Source organism: Ursus americanus, chromosome 35 (assembly GCF_024610735.1).
Source record: "Ursus americanus isolate L20-20 chromosome 35, mUrsAme1.1.p, whole genome shotgun sequence".
In the NCBI taxonomy this organism is placed as follows: Eukaryota; Metazoa; Chordata; class Mammalia; order Carnivora; family Ursidae; genus Ursus; species Ursus americanus.
The window spans coordinates 12,891,750-12,908,487 of record NC_142161.1 but is presented as its reverse complement, the minus strand read 5'-3'; the positions used below and the strand labels follow the sequence as shown (position 1 = coordinate 12,908,487).

Here is a 16,738-nt window from a genome sequence, read left to right as displayed (position 1 = left end):
AAGACATAATGTGGAATTCACTGCCTATAATTTCAAGCAACCGCAGGCCTGAAAGTACTGACTCGGCTAGGTAATCATGCCACGCGCCCACATTTCCACATGGCCCTGCCAATTCTACCTTGACCCACAGCATCCCCTGCTATTTCAGTTCTAAACAAAGATTTCTATCAAATTATTTTCTAGTTTTGTCATGTGGGTTAGGATAGGACCACCTAACACATGTTCGCTTGGAACCTAACCCAAATTAGATCCTGGCTCCCCTGGAGAGACCAATCCAGTGGCCTGTTACTGCTCTTGAAACAAGGCAAGCATTCAGTGCATTTCCATTGCAAAGAAATTTCACATTTGTTAAATTTTTAACTTATTGCATATTTTGCATGTACATGAGAGATATATTTAGATTTCAAAATACAATACATGATTTCTAACCCATTACTTTGCAAATACTACCTGCCTCATTGAGGTTATTTTCTCAATGAAATTTTAAGTTCTCTGCCTTTCTGGGCCAGAAGTTGGGAGGTGGGAGGAGAGAGGTTCCCATCAACTAGTCTAGAACATTAAAGCGAGAATATTAATATTTTCCATGATTAAAAAGCAGAATTGAAACACATTTTTAAAAGTGCCACCAACATAAAACTCCTTCCTCAGAGGACAGAATCCTATAGTTTACAGTTCTAGTTAGCAGAACTACTTTATATTGTACTCCTTATTCAAAGGATTTTTAGAATTAAACTATCTTTTCGTTTTTATAGATTTTGTCACTTTTTTGGTTCATACATGTTCAACAGCAAGTAACAGTGGCATTAATCCATTTAATGAAGCAAATTTAAAATGTTGGATTACGCATTTAAAAGTTTTATAAAATGCCTGCCTTTTAACTATTGCCCTTGAATAAGGGTAAGAAGGCGATAGGTTTGCACCGCTGCTATTGGTTAATGATCTTGATCACTGCAGTTTTCTGAATATTTCTATGGCTGGACAGGGTTTAAGAGACTCAACAGATTTACTACAAAATGGTATCCTTATGAAAATATTTCACAATGGCCTGTTTGACCACTGAATCAGGTCTCTCCTGAGGACACATGAACGAACCCATTGTGGTCTATCTGTATCTTCTAATGACCATGTTAGTATTGACCTAGAAATGTTTGAGACCAGGTGGCTATCTATTTTTATTCAGTCTTATCTAGGTCTTCTCACCAAGTGCCATGAATATTCTTTGATAGGAGCTCCAAAATACTCAAGATTATAACAGTATTGTTTGAAGTGGTGATACACCATTAATGTACCGAGGTTCAACAGCCGAACCAGAATCTCTTCACCAAAAATTGATTATAGAAGAATCTTCTGAGTAAATGTGTCCTGGGAACAGTTTTGCCCATTAGATAGTATAAACTAAACTTCAAGAAGTAGATCAATGATGAAATTACTTCTTTTTAGCACAAACTAGTAGGATCAAAAATTCACTTTCAGTCGGCCATAACTGTCTAAATTCCACATGAAAAAATCTGTATAAAAAATTTTTAAGTTCAAGTTAAGCTCAAAAAGTTATAAATATGCTTTAATATATTCATACCGACAGAGTGCAAAGTCTGTCTGGACCATTCTTTGCACTTTATCATCGTAACTATTCTTTATTCCTGTTGTGCTAAATCATCACCATTTACCTTACTGGCTAGTTGTAACCAGTCCAGCACTGCACGAATGCAGGACCAGGTAGAGAACAAAGAATGCAACCTCAGCTTTCCCACCAACAGCCTGATGCTCTGACCCCCGTGCCATGTGCTATGATCATGAGTGATGGAGCTGTTCTGACTGCAAACTACTTTCAAATAATGATCCACAAAGTTAATCAAAAGGGCTTCCCTGTTCAATATTTACCTGTTACTCATTGACAGCCACTGTCTACAGTGCCATCTAGAATGTATAGAATGGGATCAGAAATACCAAGCTCAAACAGAACCCGAGTGCCTCGCTGAAGTACCAGGCACCACGAAAGCAGAATTAAGCTGCTCTTCAAACCACCTCTGACACTAAGACATCTGCACGTGTTCCACAGCAGCATCACACTGCTACTTCCTGCATTTTGAGGCCCAATTAGTTGCTGATAATAAGAGGGATAAAAAGAAGACCACCACATGAGAAATAAAAAGAGAAAAAAGAAAAGGAGATATTAGGTATCAAAATATAAACATGGAGGGAAAAATAGTAATTTCCTGTATTGGGGCAAAAAAATAATATCCCCTTCTTGATGTGATCTCCTTGCTTTTATGTACTAGGAAAGTCATATCTATCCTGAAAATTATTTTTCTCATTTTAATACACATTCAACATTTTAAGCTACAAAATAATAAGAAAACATTGATCTTTTTATGTGTTAGGTATTTAAATACTGTTTGCTGGTCTGTCAATCAAATGTACCCAAAGGGGACGCTGACCAGCCTCCATGTCCACCTCTAAAGAGAAGCAGGTATCAGACTGATCATAATGCAATTCTCTCCTGTTATTTTTAACCATCAGCTAGAAAGCAAGGCTTGCTATGAGACCGTATCATTCACATTTATAATCCAAGCAACTTGGCAGGTTTTGACCACGGGGTTTAAGGAAGGAAAGTCACTCCAAATGTTAATCCTCTTTTAACTAATGTTTCCTGAACACTTACTTAGTAATGATGAACACTATCTGAACACTTAGTATTTACCAGGCATTGTTGTAAGTACTCTATATGTATTTGTTCATTTACTCCTGTAGTAAACCCTTGGAGAGAGATTATTACCAATTCACAGATCAGAATAGAAAACAGAGAACTTACATAACTTGTTCAAGATCACCCAGCAAATAAATGACTCAAGTAGGATTTGAATCCCTCAGTCTCCATTAGAGCCTGTGTTCTTGTCCACTGCACTGAAGCTGCCCCTAATTCCATTTGGCACCTACTGACAAGGTAAGAAGACCACTGGCTTTTAATAAGTACCTTAGAAAGGTTTGTGGATTGATAAATGAATCAATATCTTAAAGGAACCTGCAATCTTACTAAGATATCCATCCATAGACAGACACGTAGTCTTTCATCCTCTTAGAAGTTTACGACCTGCCTCCTCTTTCAATTTAAGAGTTCCTAAAAGGTATTTATTTGCATATATACGATTGAATGCCACCGCATGTGTGATACAGAGTAAATGATGCATTAGAATTGAATCTCAGATTCAATATTGACTTCTTTCTCTCTTTTATATCCCCTCTCAATACACTCCATCAGCAAATCCTGCTGGCTTTTCCTTCAGAATACATCAGAATCCAAATTCCTGTCCCCACCTCCACTTCCACACCCTGCACGTCAACCACTTTGATGACCATAATAGTCTCCCTGGTTCCACCCATGGCCCCCTGACACATGGACTCAGCTAGCAGCCAGACGAATTCTAAAACTTCAGTCAGATCCCGTTACTCTTTAAGACAAAAATCCTCCCAAAAAGCCATTGCAGGTGGAGTAAAGGCCAAGGGCCTTACCTCACCTGCCAGAGTCCTGTGTGCTGGCCCCCCACACCCTCTCTCACCTGCCTCCAGCTGCAGTCCTTGCTCTTTCTGACCCACCAGCCTCCCCCCATTCCTCGAAAGCAACAAAAGCTCTTCAGCGCCTTTATGGCAGGTGCTCACTCTGCCTGGAGTATTTTCCCCAGGGCTATCTGGAGGCCCAACTCCCTCAATTCCTAGGAGTCTTCACTCAAGTATCTTTTTAAATGGGTTTACACCTACTTGAAACCATAATAGAGCCACCTACACCAAGCACTCCTAATTCCTTCTTAACCTTCTGCATTTTTGTGCCACAGCACTGACCACCACTGAATAGACAATATGGTGTGTTTGGTTTGTAACTTTTGCTGTTTACTATCTGTCTCTAACACTAACTTTCAGGACAGAAACAGTCTTAGTTCGCTATACATCCCACGTATTAGTTCCTGGTTATAGAAGGTACCCAATAAATAGGTTGAACTGAAAAGAGAGAAACCACTGTGCATAAAGCTAAAGCACAGAGTCAGGGTGTGTGTTGCACCTAACAAGATTAAGTGGACATAGTTCATAGATAGGAGCAGAGAGTTTCCATTGGGAGGTATCTTCACTGCGGAGGTGGGGGGCAAATTAGATCTTGAATACTAAGGTAAGACTATAGACCCCATACAGTAAGATTAAACCATTGAGGACTTTGAGCAAGGAACCATGTTAGAAACAAGATTTTAATCTGATAACTATAGGGTAGCCCAAAAAAGATTTTTGCATTCCCTTTCATGGTCTTTGTATACAGCAGGACTCTAGAATTTCACTTAAATTCAAGGAGATAGGAGATAAGAAGACTGAACAGGAGACTGCAACAAGTTAGGCATGAGATAATAATTTAAGTCAAGGGGATGGAAACAGAAGGTAAGTTTTTTCCACATGAGATCACACTATAAACAGGTTATTAGAGACGAGAAAGGGAGAATGGAAGAGGAGTCCAAGAGTGAGACTGAACGACTATAAGAATGAAGACAGAGCAGAAGAAGTATAGGGTAGAAGAGTAGCATTCTAAGGAAGATGCAGAGCTCTGTTCGGGGGCACAGCGGCATGGTCCTGGAGGGAACCCCAGCCTGGGAGAGGAGGAAGGTCATACTCTGCAGGCGGGCCACGCCATGTGGCAGCTGTGTGAGAGTGCTCACAATACGTAACCGCTAGGACTCAAAGGGTTTTTGTTTGGTGTTGGGTTTGTTTTTTTGTTTTTCATAGAAGACAGAGATAAAACAGTTCACTGGGTTGCTCTAAGGATTAACTGGCAATGTCCACAGAAGTGTTTGCACATTTGTTGGTCATTACATGCGTGAATTGATGTCAAGGAAATCCTAAGTAGAAACCTCAAGAGTTTTAAAATTTCCAAACTACAGGTTGGCAAAGAGGTAAGACTGAAGATTAAAAACTTGAGATTTATCCACTTTTGTGTGATAACTGCAGTGTACTGACACATGAAATTTCCCAAGGGCAGACCTAGCTGCCCCCATACTGGAGAACACACAGCTGTGCACACAGAGGACGTCCAACAAGTAGTGTTCAAACACAACACACTCACCCTCTTCTATAGGTAAGTCTTTCAATTCCTCAGGGTCTTGTGCTTTCACAGAACTAGATTTCCACAGACTACACTCAAATAGAAAGTGGATGTTTTTTGTGGACAAGTATCCTGCTCCAATGAGCCATATCATCCAATTGAAAGTGACTGAGCTGCTGGGCCACACTGACGTGACTTGGTCCGCCATAAATAGTCCTCTGATTAAACGTTAGCTGTGTGAGTTGAACAACCTGCCTAACCTCTGAGCCTTCATTTTCTTGAGCGCCAAATGAGCTTATTACTTACTTGCTTCAAACACGGATGTGGGGCATCAATTACAATGATGTCTAGAGACCATAGAACACCATAGTTGGAATAGGTTACTTCTGATTTCGGCCTCCTCTACCTCACTGCATTTGGAAAACCAGCCAACACAGAAGCAGGAATGGTGAAACTCCACCACAACTTCATTGTCAAGAGTTAAAACTTCTATTGTCCCTGGAAGGATCAATTTTGCCTCACAATGAAAGACCTCAGCATCTGTGAGCAGTGAATGTTCTTTCTGTGAAGAATGCAGCTATATTCATTCTCTTCTCTCTACAGCTCAGAGCCTCAAGTTTGGAGGACATGGTATATCCCAGCAATCATTTGTGTATGGCAGATTTCCCCTGAAGAGAGCCGGTAAAGTTGTATGTGGTACAAGTAAACCAAACTTGCCACTAAATTCTTATAAAAATGTCTTCTATTTAAAATCCACTGGCCCATAATTTTAGTTTTCTAGTCTTCCCTTTCCCAAGACCTTTCACAAGTACAGTAAATTAAAAAAAAAAAAAAAGCTTTCTTTATTCCTACCAGTCTCATAAATTTGTTACTAGCTCTTAAAAGCAGCATTCAGAAAAGAGGATAAACAATCCTTTTATCAGATGAATTTATTGATCATCTACTTTACAACAGCTCAAGAAATTCCCCTACCATCCTCCCCACTGGATAGGTCTCCAAACCTCTCCTTTTAAAAAACATGGTGACATGAATGTGACTGCTTTCACTGTTACTAATTCACGACTTAGGACACATGATTAATTTTTCCAGGGGGATGAGAATCAGAGCTCGTTGCTTATTTTTCCCCTTTCAGGCCATCAAGCAGTTAGGTAGTCCCTAGAAAAACAAGCTCCTTCCCTGGAAGTGAGCAAAGACCTCTCCATAATTACTGCAAATTTCTTCACCAGGAAATCTAGCTGGTGTCTAAAGCATCCAAGACAGCAGGCTCCATGCCTGACGGTACCAGACACTCGATTTCACCCCTAAAACAGTTTTGTTAGTGGAGTTGAAGAATGGAAGAGGAGAATCATCAAGAAGACCGTGTACCTCCTGGTTTCAAGGCCAAGGCAAGCAATTGGCTCTGATTCACCCTGAGCACCACTGACATGCAATGGTCAAGAAAATGATGCTGTTATGAAAACTTATGTTCATTAAAATGCAAGGGAGGACAGCTGCTAGTGCAAGAAGCCGGACTCTCCTCGTTGGTACCTAGTAAGAAAAAGCAAAGAGTGACGCTCGCTACATCGCCTAATATAGAAATCCTACTGCATTTACTATTTATTGCAGAGATTCTTTATAACTGGGCTGATGGGGAAGGAGGGAAGGGCAATTGGGTTTTAAAAAAGATACGGGGATCGTCTATTTAAATCATATAAATCTCAAACAGTCAATTCCAAAGAATCCTCACCCTGCTAAGTGAATAACAAAGGTCTCAAGTTTGACAATGGGGAGGAAAAAAAAAAAAAAAAATCACCCAAGAATGCTTTCCTTACATGTTGGCCATTCAAACAAAATCCTCCCAGGACCCAGACTTCTCTCTGCTTTGAAAACTAGATCAAAATATCTCCGTGCTGAACACAGTAAATAGAATTCACTTTAGAAGCACCCTCAAGAACGATGCAGCTGACGTGGCACGTCAGAGTTTGTAAGGCGACCAGAAAACTCCACCTCATCATCCAGCAGTTACTTCTTCTCATACACGTACATGACACAATCTTAAAAAGCTCTGTTACTATAACCCACACACCCATCTCAGCCTTAGCTTCATGCTCTTTCAAAACAATTTCTAAGAATGAAGTACCAGATTAAAAAAAAAAAAATTGAGGTGGTAGGGAGGGATTTTTCTGCTGAAAATCTCAATCACTAATGCCACTAAGATCACTGGTTCTTGCCAGAGTTCTTGTTTATTGTTGCTTTGTTTGTTTTGTCTTCCAAGCACAAGAATTTAAATTCCTAAGAAAGTGATGAAAAGTTGAGAAAAGAGATACAAACTTCAACAGGAAAAAAAAAAAAAAAACACGAAAGGAAATCTCTGCAAAACAGTTTCTAGATGGAAGGTGACCATGCAGCTTACAGTTTCCCTCAAATAAGCTGCTTGTATACAAGTTAGAACACTTGTTGCCAGAAGTTTCCCTGCTCAGACAACTTCAGCATGAATCCACAAGAAAATGCCTACATATGTAGATACCTATCTGTCAGAGTTGACACGCCTATCAACACAGTTCTATATAACGATAAACACCAAGCCGTGAACAGTGGCTGTCTATGGGTGGTACCATTACAGAAGACATTCATGTTTTTCTCTATGTTTATCCGCATTTTCCAAATGTTCCAGAATGAAAATGTATTATAGCTGTATTCTCAAAAAGAGAATATTCAGCTATTCCAAGTGAAAAAAGAACTAATGTAGGAACCCCCCCGCCCCAATTCACCAACCCAGAGCCATGGCACTGGGCTTAGTCAAAGGAAATCTCCAGATTATCCCTCAATGCAAGCTGATGGGACACACAGTGTGGCTCCCTCAGCTCCAAAGGAACAGAAACCCAAACCTGAGGCCATTTACTGAGCAGAGGATAGGGAGCTCCCAGAATCAATAATAGACCTGCATGGAAATAAAAGTTCTGAGCAGGGTTAAGTTGAAATCATAATCTCATCACTTCCTTATTGGGTAGACTATTTAAGAAAGTATTATAAATCTGTAAAGTCTTTTAAAAATCTTTAAAATCTTACAAAATCTATAAATTATAAGTCTTAATTAAAAAAGGTGGGTCCTATTGCATTCCTCCTACTGTAAGCACACTGCTTATATAGTATAATGTATTGCTCAAAAATTAAGTGGCAATTCCACACTTTTTCTTGAGGAAGATTTTATTTTCTTAGATTTCCAAAGAACATGAAATTTTCTGTTGCATGAGGTTAATTGACCAGATTCTGAATATTCACTGAAGTTCACAATTATTCCCTTTAATGATGTACTGTACTTTGATTGCTAGGAAGATGGAAATTCTTCTTGCATCTCTATTATATAAAGCACAGTAATAAACGGCAGATATAAGACAATTTAGGATGTGTTCCTTTAAGAATTCAGTATTTCCATAGCCATAGTGGCTTATCCTACTAGAAGCTGAATGTTCATTATTTCCATTTTGCAGACGGTAGTGCTTTGATATGAGCAGTTGGACCTTAAGTGAGGAACACAGCAGAATTCATTCAATGGGTACTTACCAAATGCCAAGCACCATAGTAAGTGTTTTTGTGGTGTGGGCCTTAGGCTCTCAGTCAAACAGACTGAGGTTTAACGCAAGGGTCAAACTTTCTGCCAAGGGCCACACAGTAAACATTTGAGACGGGGTAGACCATATGGTCTCTGTCAGCACCACTCAGCTCTGCCACTGAAACACAAACGCAGTCGCAGACAATGTGTAAGGGGATGGGTATCGTTGTATTCTAATAAAACTTAACTTACAAGAACAGGTAAGGGGATGGGAGAGCAGATGCGAGCCAGTGAGTGACAGTTTGGTGTGGCCAAACTAAATTTTACCTTATCCTACCTGCTTAACCTCAAGTGAGCTGTTCCAGCTCTGTAAGACCCTATTATCTGTAAAATGGTGGTAATAATCCTACCTAGAACCTAAACTTATTGTGAAGATTTAAAAAATGTCAAGACATTAGTTAGCCCACTGATTCTCAGAACAGCTATGAGATCATTTTCTTTTTTCCTCCATTTCAGAAGTGAGAAAACAGAAGCAGTAAGAGTTAACAGCCACGATTCCAGATCTCATCATTATGTGGTGAGGATCAAACTCCGGTCCATTTCCAGGAGGTTTAACAACCTCTACCAGAGATGAAATACTATTGTGCAGACTTAGGGATCCCTTAAAATATGTTGCTTGCAAAGACTAAAAGCATAATGCTTCCACTCTAATACATAACCGAAGTCCAAAAACTCACTCAAGACACATCTACACGGAACTCCCATCACCACACAGAACAAGCTGTTCTTAAGAACTTATTAAAACCATAGTTTATGTCTAACGAAGCTTGCTGTATTATTTTAAGATCTGGGCACAAGCACATTCGTCTCCCTGTCTCTCTCTGAAACCACCGTGAGCGATTCTGGACACTGTAGTTCAACAGCATGCCTACAAAAGGTTCATTGTCGCTCTATTCCTCTCACCTTGACCTTTGCCTTCTCTTCTCAAATTTCTAGAGCGTTCTCCTACATACTGCAGGTGTGTCAGTAGCCAATTATTTTTAAAAATCGAGGCAGGCTCTTCTCTCATGATGAAAATAAACACTCGGGTAAAGCCAATTAATATTCTTTCATTTTAAATCAAGCCTCCTGTGCCTGTCCATTTTTACACTCACCATTAGTTTATCTTGAGTTACAAGTGGTCTGGAAGGAGAAAGGCCAAATATGGAACACCTCAAGATGGGAAAAGCAGTGAGCGTGTGGACAGGTCCCAAACTGGATTTCATACTGGTAGAGTCCTGCAAGAGGTTTGTAAGTCAAAAGTAACTTCAAAATTACAAACCCAGCAGGACTGCACCTTCTCCAAGGAAAGCACGCATACACGTACGTACGTACACGTACACACACACACACACACACACACACACACACACACACACAGAGTTTCCCAACAAAGAGGAAAGGCTGAGCGGGTGAGCCACTCCCAGGGGTTTCCTGCCTGAGGGTGAAGCAACTTGGAGAGCTGTTCACTGACTCGCTGTCCCTGCCACATTCTTCTTTTCCTGAAAGCTCCTGCAGGGCTCTCTCCCAGGATGGCAGTCCACCCCAATGCCTCGGTTTCCCCTTCTCCAAACTGAAGTCCTGTCACCCTTATCCTGCCCTCTACTCCTGACGTATGCCCTTTGCAATTTGCTACGCCAGAAATACCGGTCTTTTGGCCCAAATCACTACCTCAAGCACCTCTACCCCAAATCAAAATCTCTTCCACCATCAAGACGGCAGGGCGCACCTCGATTGTTAAAAATAATAACAACCCTTTCACGGACCACTTCCATTGTTTGCACTCCTCCCTGGAGATACCTCTTACACAGAATCCCAATTACTTGTTCACATCAGTCTTCTGGGCTTTTGCAGGGCAGAGGCTTCCTTACTCACCTCTAAGTCACTTTATGCAGAATAGGACCTGACCCGTGGGTGAAGATCAAAATATAGTTGTTAAATGAATGAATAAATTAGCTCCTTTTTGAGCTAGCCTGGCATTAGCCCTAAATAATATACCATCCACATTACCAAGATCTACCACCACTTCAAGTCATTTACGGGCAAAATCATTGGTGTGATGCTAAAATTAACTGGGAGAAACCACCAGAAACCATGCTGAGGTCTGAAAGGCATGATGTGGAAATTAGAATTCATTTGGACGTTGAAAGGCTTGAAGCAGTTCTTGCTACAAAGTTCAATGTCTGTTTAACATGCAGATTCTATTAGAGCTCTTTATGAAGTTCATTGTATATTTCTCTTTTCTCACTTCTTTGTTATTTACTGATCCAAACACAACTGGCATAAATTATTCCAATGGCATGGGGGTGGGGAGGCTGTATAATTGCAATCAATCAATCAGGTTAAACAGCCAGAAGAATTCACTACTGCTGCTGCTGCTGGAGCCTCCTTGACCTTTCCCTCCCCATCAGCACAGGTGACCATCTATCCCCCCAGCAGCCTGCCTGACAAGGAACCTGTCTTGTTCTCCTTAATTGGGATAACACGTGCAAGTGGTTAGCACTATGTCTGGCACAACACAGCTGATGGAGACTGGTGAGTTCCTTCTTCACTCATTCTCCTCCTCTTGTCCCCAGACCATGTTAATTCCTTCTCTCTTTGTAGTCTGGATTTGCCCATTTCCAAACCCATGCCTCTTGGCCAAAGCCAGCCTTAACACTATGCTGAGCAGGAGAACACCCTCATTCTGCGTTGCTGCTTTTCAGGAAAGGAAGAAGAGATCACCTCTCCCTTTCCAGCCTGAAATTAATCTCTCCAATACCCGTTGTGGTGCTGAAATTATTCCATTGGAGAATAACTCCACTTTTGCTTGAATTCTTTCACTCAGAGTTGCTTATTAAAATGCAAATGGCCCTGAGAAGAGTAACTATCAGTTAACAACACCTGATAGGCAATGAAGGGTATGGACAAAAATGCCTCGTGGGTAGAGGCTTGGGCATGAAACGCTAACCAGGTATCCAGGTGGCATCAATTTCATGGAGGTAAAGGGGCTTAGAGAGGCAGGAAACAACCCTCACAATGTTGCCAATGGCCCCTTCTCTTTAGGTGACAACTGTCTAGTCAATGACAAACACCTTCTCAATCTTGGTTATACTTAGAGACAAGGAACTCTGGGTGAAAGCCCTTTGTTCAAAATGGGTCCTGCAGGAACTATTGCAACAGTATAGCCTGTGCTCACTGAACAGTAGTCCTTTAAGCTCCAGTCTCCCCATCCATCTTCTCTAAATATTAGTGAGATCATCGTTCTTGAACACAGCTACAGAAGTGCCAACCACATGGCCAAACTGTGACAAACTTGGAGGCTATGAGGACCTTGCTGAGTTTACTCCTTCCCAGTTACCCTTACTCACGATCACCTATCAACACAGGTGATTGCCACTGTATTTTGTGGTAAAATCCCATCAACTTCCATGGAAATTTCCTTTCCACCAACTCAAATATTCTCTAGCCTTTATTTAGAAGTTTAAAGTTCTCATAGTTATTATGGAGGGAGCATCTCTCTCTCTCTCTTTTTTTAAGACTCTCCACACTGCTTTTACTTTTCTGTGTGAAAAACAAAAAACAAAAAAGACAATTGTAATTGGAAAGAACTGTGACATCTCCCAATCAAATCAATGATTTTACAGATGATTTCACTAAAACCCAGAGACATTACTGCAAAACTAAAGACAGCTTAAAATGGAGAAAGAGGTCTGAATTCTTTAAGTTTTGGTTCTTACCAAAATGTTTGCTTAACACAAAACTTCTCAAATATTTACTATATGGTTAGTGTTTTTGAAAACCCTGCTTTCCTACCCTTTGCCAAAAAATGATCGCCGATTACAAAGTTTTAAGTCAGCCATGTCATAAGCATTTAATGTAAGAAGTTAGGATACCTACCATTTTAAAATTCTAAATTATATTTTGAATTAACCACAGGTTTTATTTTCCTGCATACTTTAAGTTTTCATTACTAAAATTGTTTAATAACTCCCACCATTTAAATCTCACATGTTTTAAAAAGTAGGAAAATTCACCATTATAAAACCAGAGGATTACAGTTGGAAGGATCGAGACCCGTGACGTGCTGGTAAATATTTAACAACTCGTTGGGGACAGGAGGGCACCTAATTTGCAGCATTTTCCAATTTCCATAGTGCAAATACTTTGCCCAATTTCCAGTTACTAACATGAGGGCAGGGATCACAGGATGGGAAAGATGAGCATACAATCGATTCTCAAGGGCCCATGCAAGGCGGCACCAGCACATTCTGATAGGAGAGACCGGATAGGGCAGCCATTTCATTCCTCACCATTTCTTTCTTTAGAATCCACTGTATCCACACAATGATGTAACACCCATGCATTATTATGTTTATACACTTACCTAGCAACTCTATTACAGAGGCTTTCAATCTTTTTTGGGTGTAAAACACAAACGTTCTACCTCAGGGCTCCCCCCATGAACACACGTTTTATATAGTTACACAAACATAACAAAAACAGAAGCCTCACAAAATAAATTTTACTTTAAGTACAAAGCACTAAAATTCTCGATTCTTTTTTTTTAATTCTGATCTTGATCCACTAAAATGGACTCTATCCCACTATTTGGGTAGAGCCTGCAAAATTGAAAACTAGTGCTGAAATAGACTAAGTTCACTGAAGATAGAACTATATGCCTTCAGCCTGTACCTATCCCTATGTCTAGTAGTAATTTTTGAGACCCAAGAAGGTTAAGTAACCGCCCAACAAAGCACCTGCCATCACTGATAAAAGACCCCCGAAAGCAAGCGATAAGTACATAGAATCGGGATATTCATGGCTTAAAACTGAAAGCTAGACCTCCTTCCAGGACAACCACCCCTTCACCAGAAATTGAAAGAGAACTAACCGCATTATTGATGAAAGTTTGGTCCTTCATTTTCTGTAGCCCTATGGCCACCCCTGCCCATCTGCCCAGAAAAACTAGGCAAATCTGAGCAATCACCATTTCCCTATTATTAATAACATTCACCCCTCAAGAGTGTTGGAAAAGTACCCAGCTTTTTCACAAGAACATTTTCAACCTTGTAGGAATGGGAGCTACATAAATGCCGACTAGTATTACATAAAATATACATACTTCCATGTAACAAACGTTAACACCAGCTTTCTAATACCCAGAAGCCAAAGACTAAGTTGAAGAAAGTACTCACTCAGGAAAATAAAATCCGAGTCCATGGACTTTTCTCTTCAGGGTGTTCGTGCACCACATGCTTTTTTTTTTTTTTATAGGTGCTATTAAATGTACACTATAGTTTCAAGACAATCCAGATAAGCGTCTTCACTAAAATACACAACACCATTAATCATCTCAGTGACAGTGCTCCAATTTAACATCTTGGGGATTTCCTCCCCTTCTTCATCATTTATTTGCCAATATTTCCTTGTTATGAATATCCCCCTAGTGACTTTCCCTGGCAGTCACAGCTGTGCAGCCTACTGTGTCTACCTTGACTACAAATAACACAAATTCTTTTAAAAAAAAAGAAAAAAGCCAGCCCTCGAGATGATACCTACAGCTCGAAAGACAGCCTTGCTGTGGACTGAATTCCTACTGACCTCATGCAGGCTCCTGGCTTTAAACTGACAAGCCTCCGCCTCTAGGCTGATAGTAATTTCAGACACGTGAAATTGGCTTAATTACAAATGAACAACAGTTGGCTGTTGGTCTCCAATTACTTGAATGGTCAACAGTCAACTGCTGCTTTCAGATGGTCCTTAAAGGATCCCCCTTCTGATACAGCAAAAGGCTTCTTCGAAGTATCCATGAATCACAACAAAGCCACAGAATCACTAGCAAGTTACAGAAACCTGACCACCGAGAGCCACAATAAGGATGACTCACAGAAAACAAGACGTTTAAAAAAATAATCAGTAACAATTTTGCATTATAAGTACACCAATTCTGTTGAAAACAATAACACTATCGAGGCAACAGAATATCAAGAAATAAAGCCAGAGAAAAATAAGTAGCAAAGATACAGAGAAGAGTCCCAGCTCCATCAGGTTTCCATTTTGTCTCCTTTTTAGAAAGCAGCCTTCACTGGCTCTAGAATTTGCTGATTGTAAAATGGAAACCATGAAAGAAAATTCAGGACAGCCAATGGGAGGAGTAAATGAAAGTAGAACTCACCAGCTTGTACTCAGAAAGGATTTTTAAGGAAAAAGGGTATTTTTTTTTTCAAAAATGGAACTCCACTACAAAAGGAGAGTTTGAAGACAAAAAGCACACCAAAGTATATTTGCAAAGTCCACCCGGAAAGTCTCATGCCTTCAGTGGAACTATGTTTACCTTACTTTACATTTTCTATAGAATAACTTATTTAATTAAAGGTTACTATTGCTTCAATCAATATTCCATAACTTTTATGGAAAGCATAAATGTTATCCTTTTGGGGAGACTCCAATTTAGACTCTTGTTTTAAAAAAACAACAACTTCCTTCTTAGCAAAAGCAACACAAGTCAAGCTCTGATACATTAAAATGCCTTTCCTTCCCAGAGCAGAGTGTTTACTCCAGTGATAGTAACACCACCTCATTACCAACAGCACAGATTCTGTTAAGTAATGGACAAAGCAAATGGCAGCAAAGGCAGAGGACTCAACTTCAATTTAACTGTCCTGTAAGGTACATAGTAATTAGCTGCAAAGCTCTGAAATCTTAGCTAGCATGTTAAGTCTGCTACATGACAGTATAATTTGACTTCTTAAAGGATTATGCAAATTACAACTCATCATTCCATTACAGGATTGAAAAAAAGTGACAGCTAATTTATACATAACACACCTTTCAAATCCCTAAGATGCGTAGCACCTGTGCAATGTATTTTGCCGAGATTTTCTTGCATATAAGTACTTGTTTATTGCAATATAAAGAAGCTTACCTAAGAGCTTTAATATAGTCATTTTTAAAAACTTTTAGACCACAATTTCAAAAGAATAAACATTTTTTTTCTGTCTGGATTTCAAAGGCAAATTTTGTTGGTTGTTTTTGTTTGGTTTGGTTTTTTTTTTTTCCCCCACTATATTAGAGAAATATAAGGTTTCAATACAAGGATATTTCTGAATAGCTGGCAACCACAAGCACTGATGCACGAGCCAGAAGGAAGACTCACAAAGATTTCAACATACTTCTGGTAGGTAGATTCACAGTAGATTCCGTCATATCTGTAGATTTTCCTACATTCTGATTGGTTGGGCAGAGGATGCTGGGCAGTTATTCTGTAGAGGCATCAAAAACAGATAGACATGACTAGAGGTTCTCTACAGTCAACCGGAATGCAGGATAACAAGTATGTTGAAATGTAATATATTTTGCGTTTTATGCTTTTGAGCTATATACATAGTCGCAACGTGTACATACATTTTAGAACATTAACTTCCACTTTTAGAGACCTGCAGCAGAGAAAACTTCTTGTTCTTGATCAGAACAAAAAAATAAAAATAAAAGTTTTTACCTCAGAGTCATAAAAGTGGAAGAAACGAAAGACATTAGGTCTAAAGCTTAACTCCCTCTACAATCCCCATGATTATAGTCTAAAGGAAACGTTAAAAACAAATGTCATTAGTGTTTTTGTTACAGGATTGTCATTAATTCAATCATGCATTACGAGTGTAGGCAACTGTAAATTAGCTATAAAACCTTAGTAAAGTTAATATATTTTCAGCATTACTCAATTTATAAAGAGTTCGTATGCTACTGACTTCTAAAGGGATATGATACAGCTTTCAGAACTAAACCCAATTAGGGATGAAAACACAAGCGAGACCGTCGGGAGCACAGGTTAGATGTTAACAGGCACCTGAGATGAGCTGATTATAGTGGCTCCAGGTTTCTTGGCAGTTAAGGCAAAAAGGGGGAAAAGGCTGATACAATTTTCATCTGTATTACTTAAGCATATAAATTCATCTGAGACTCCGTGCATTACAGAGACATAAAAATGCTGTGAGTTTTCTGACCATTTCCTTCAACTGAAAATCTCTTAATCCAGGAAAAAGTATTTCAGGAATCTACCACATTGTATTTTAGAGGAAAGTAATATAATTAATATATAATAAGTACAAAGC

The 16,738-nt window shown here is 39.6% G+C and overlaps 1 protein-coding gene across 2 annotated transcripts in view; it reads right to left on the bottom strand.

The window, feature by feature from the left end:
* Positions 1–16,738, bottom strand: part of NPAS3 (neuronal PAS domain protein 3) — an 817,945-nt gene that overhangs the window by 694,702 nt on the left and 106,505 nt on the right. The window contains exon 2 of one of the 2 annotated variants that reach the window (XM_087859046.1): positions 15,803–15,892. The exons of the other annotated variant lie outside the window; for it this stretch is intronic. Within the exon in view, the coding sequence (XP_087715172.1) occupies positions 15,803–15,892 (90 nt within the window). The remainder of the gene's footprint in view (positions 1–15,802; positions 15,893–16,738) is intronic. 2 annotated transcript variants of the gene reach the window in all.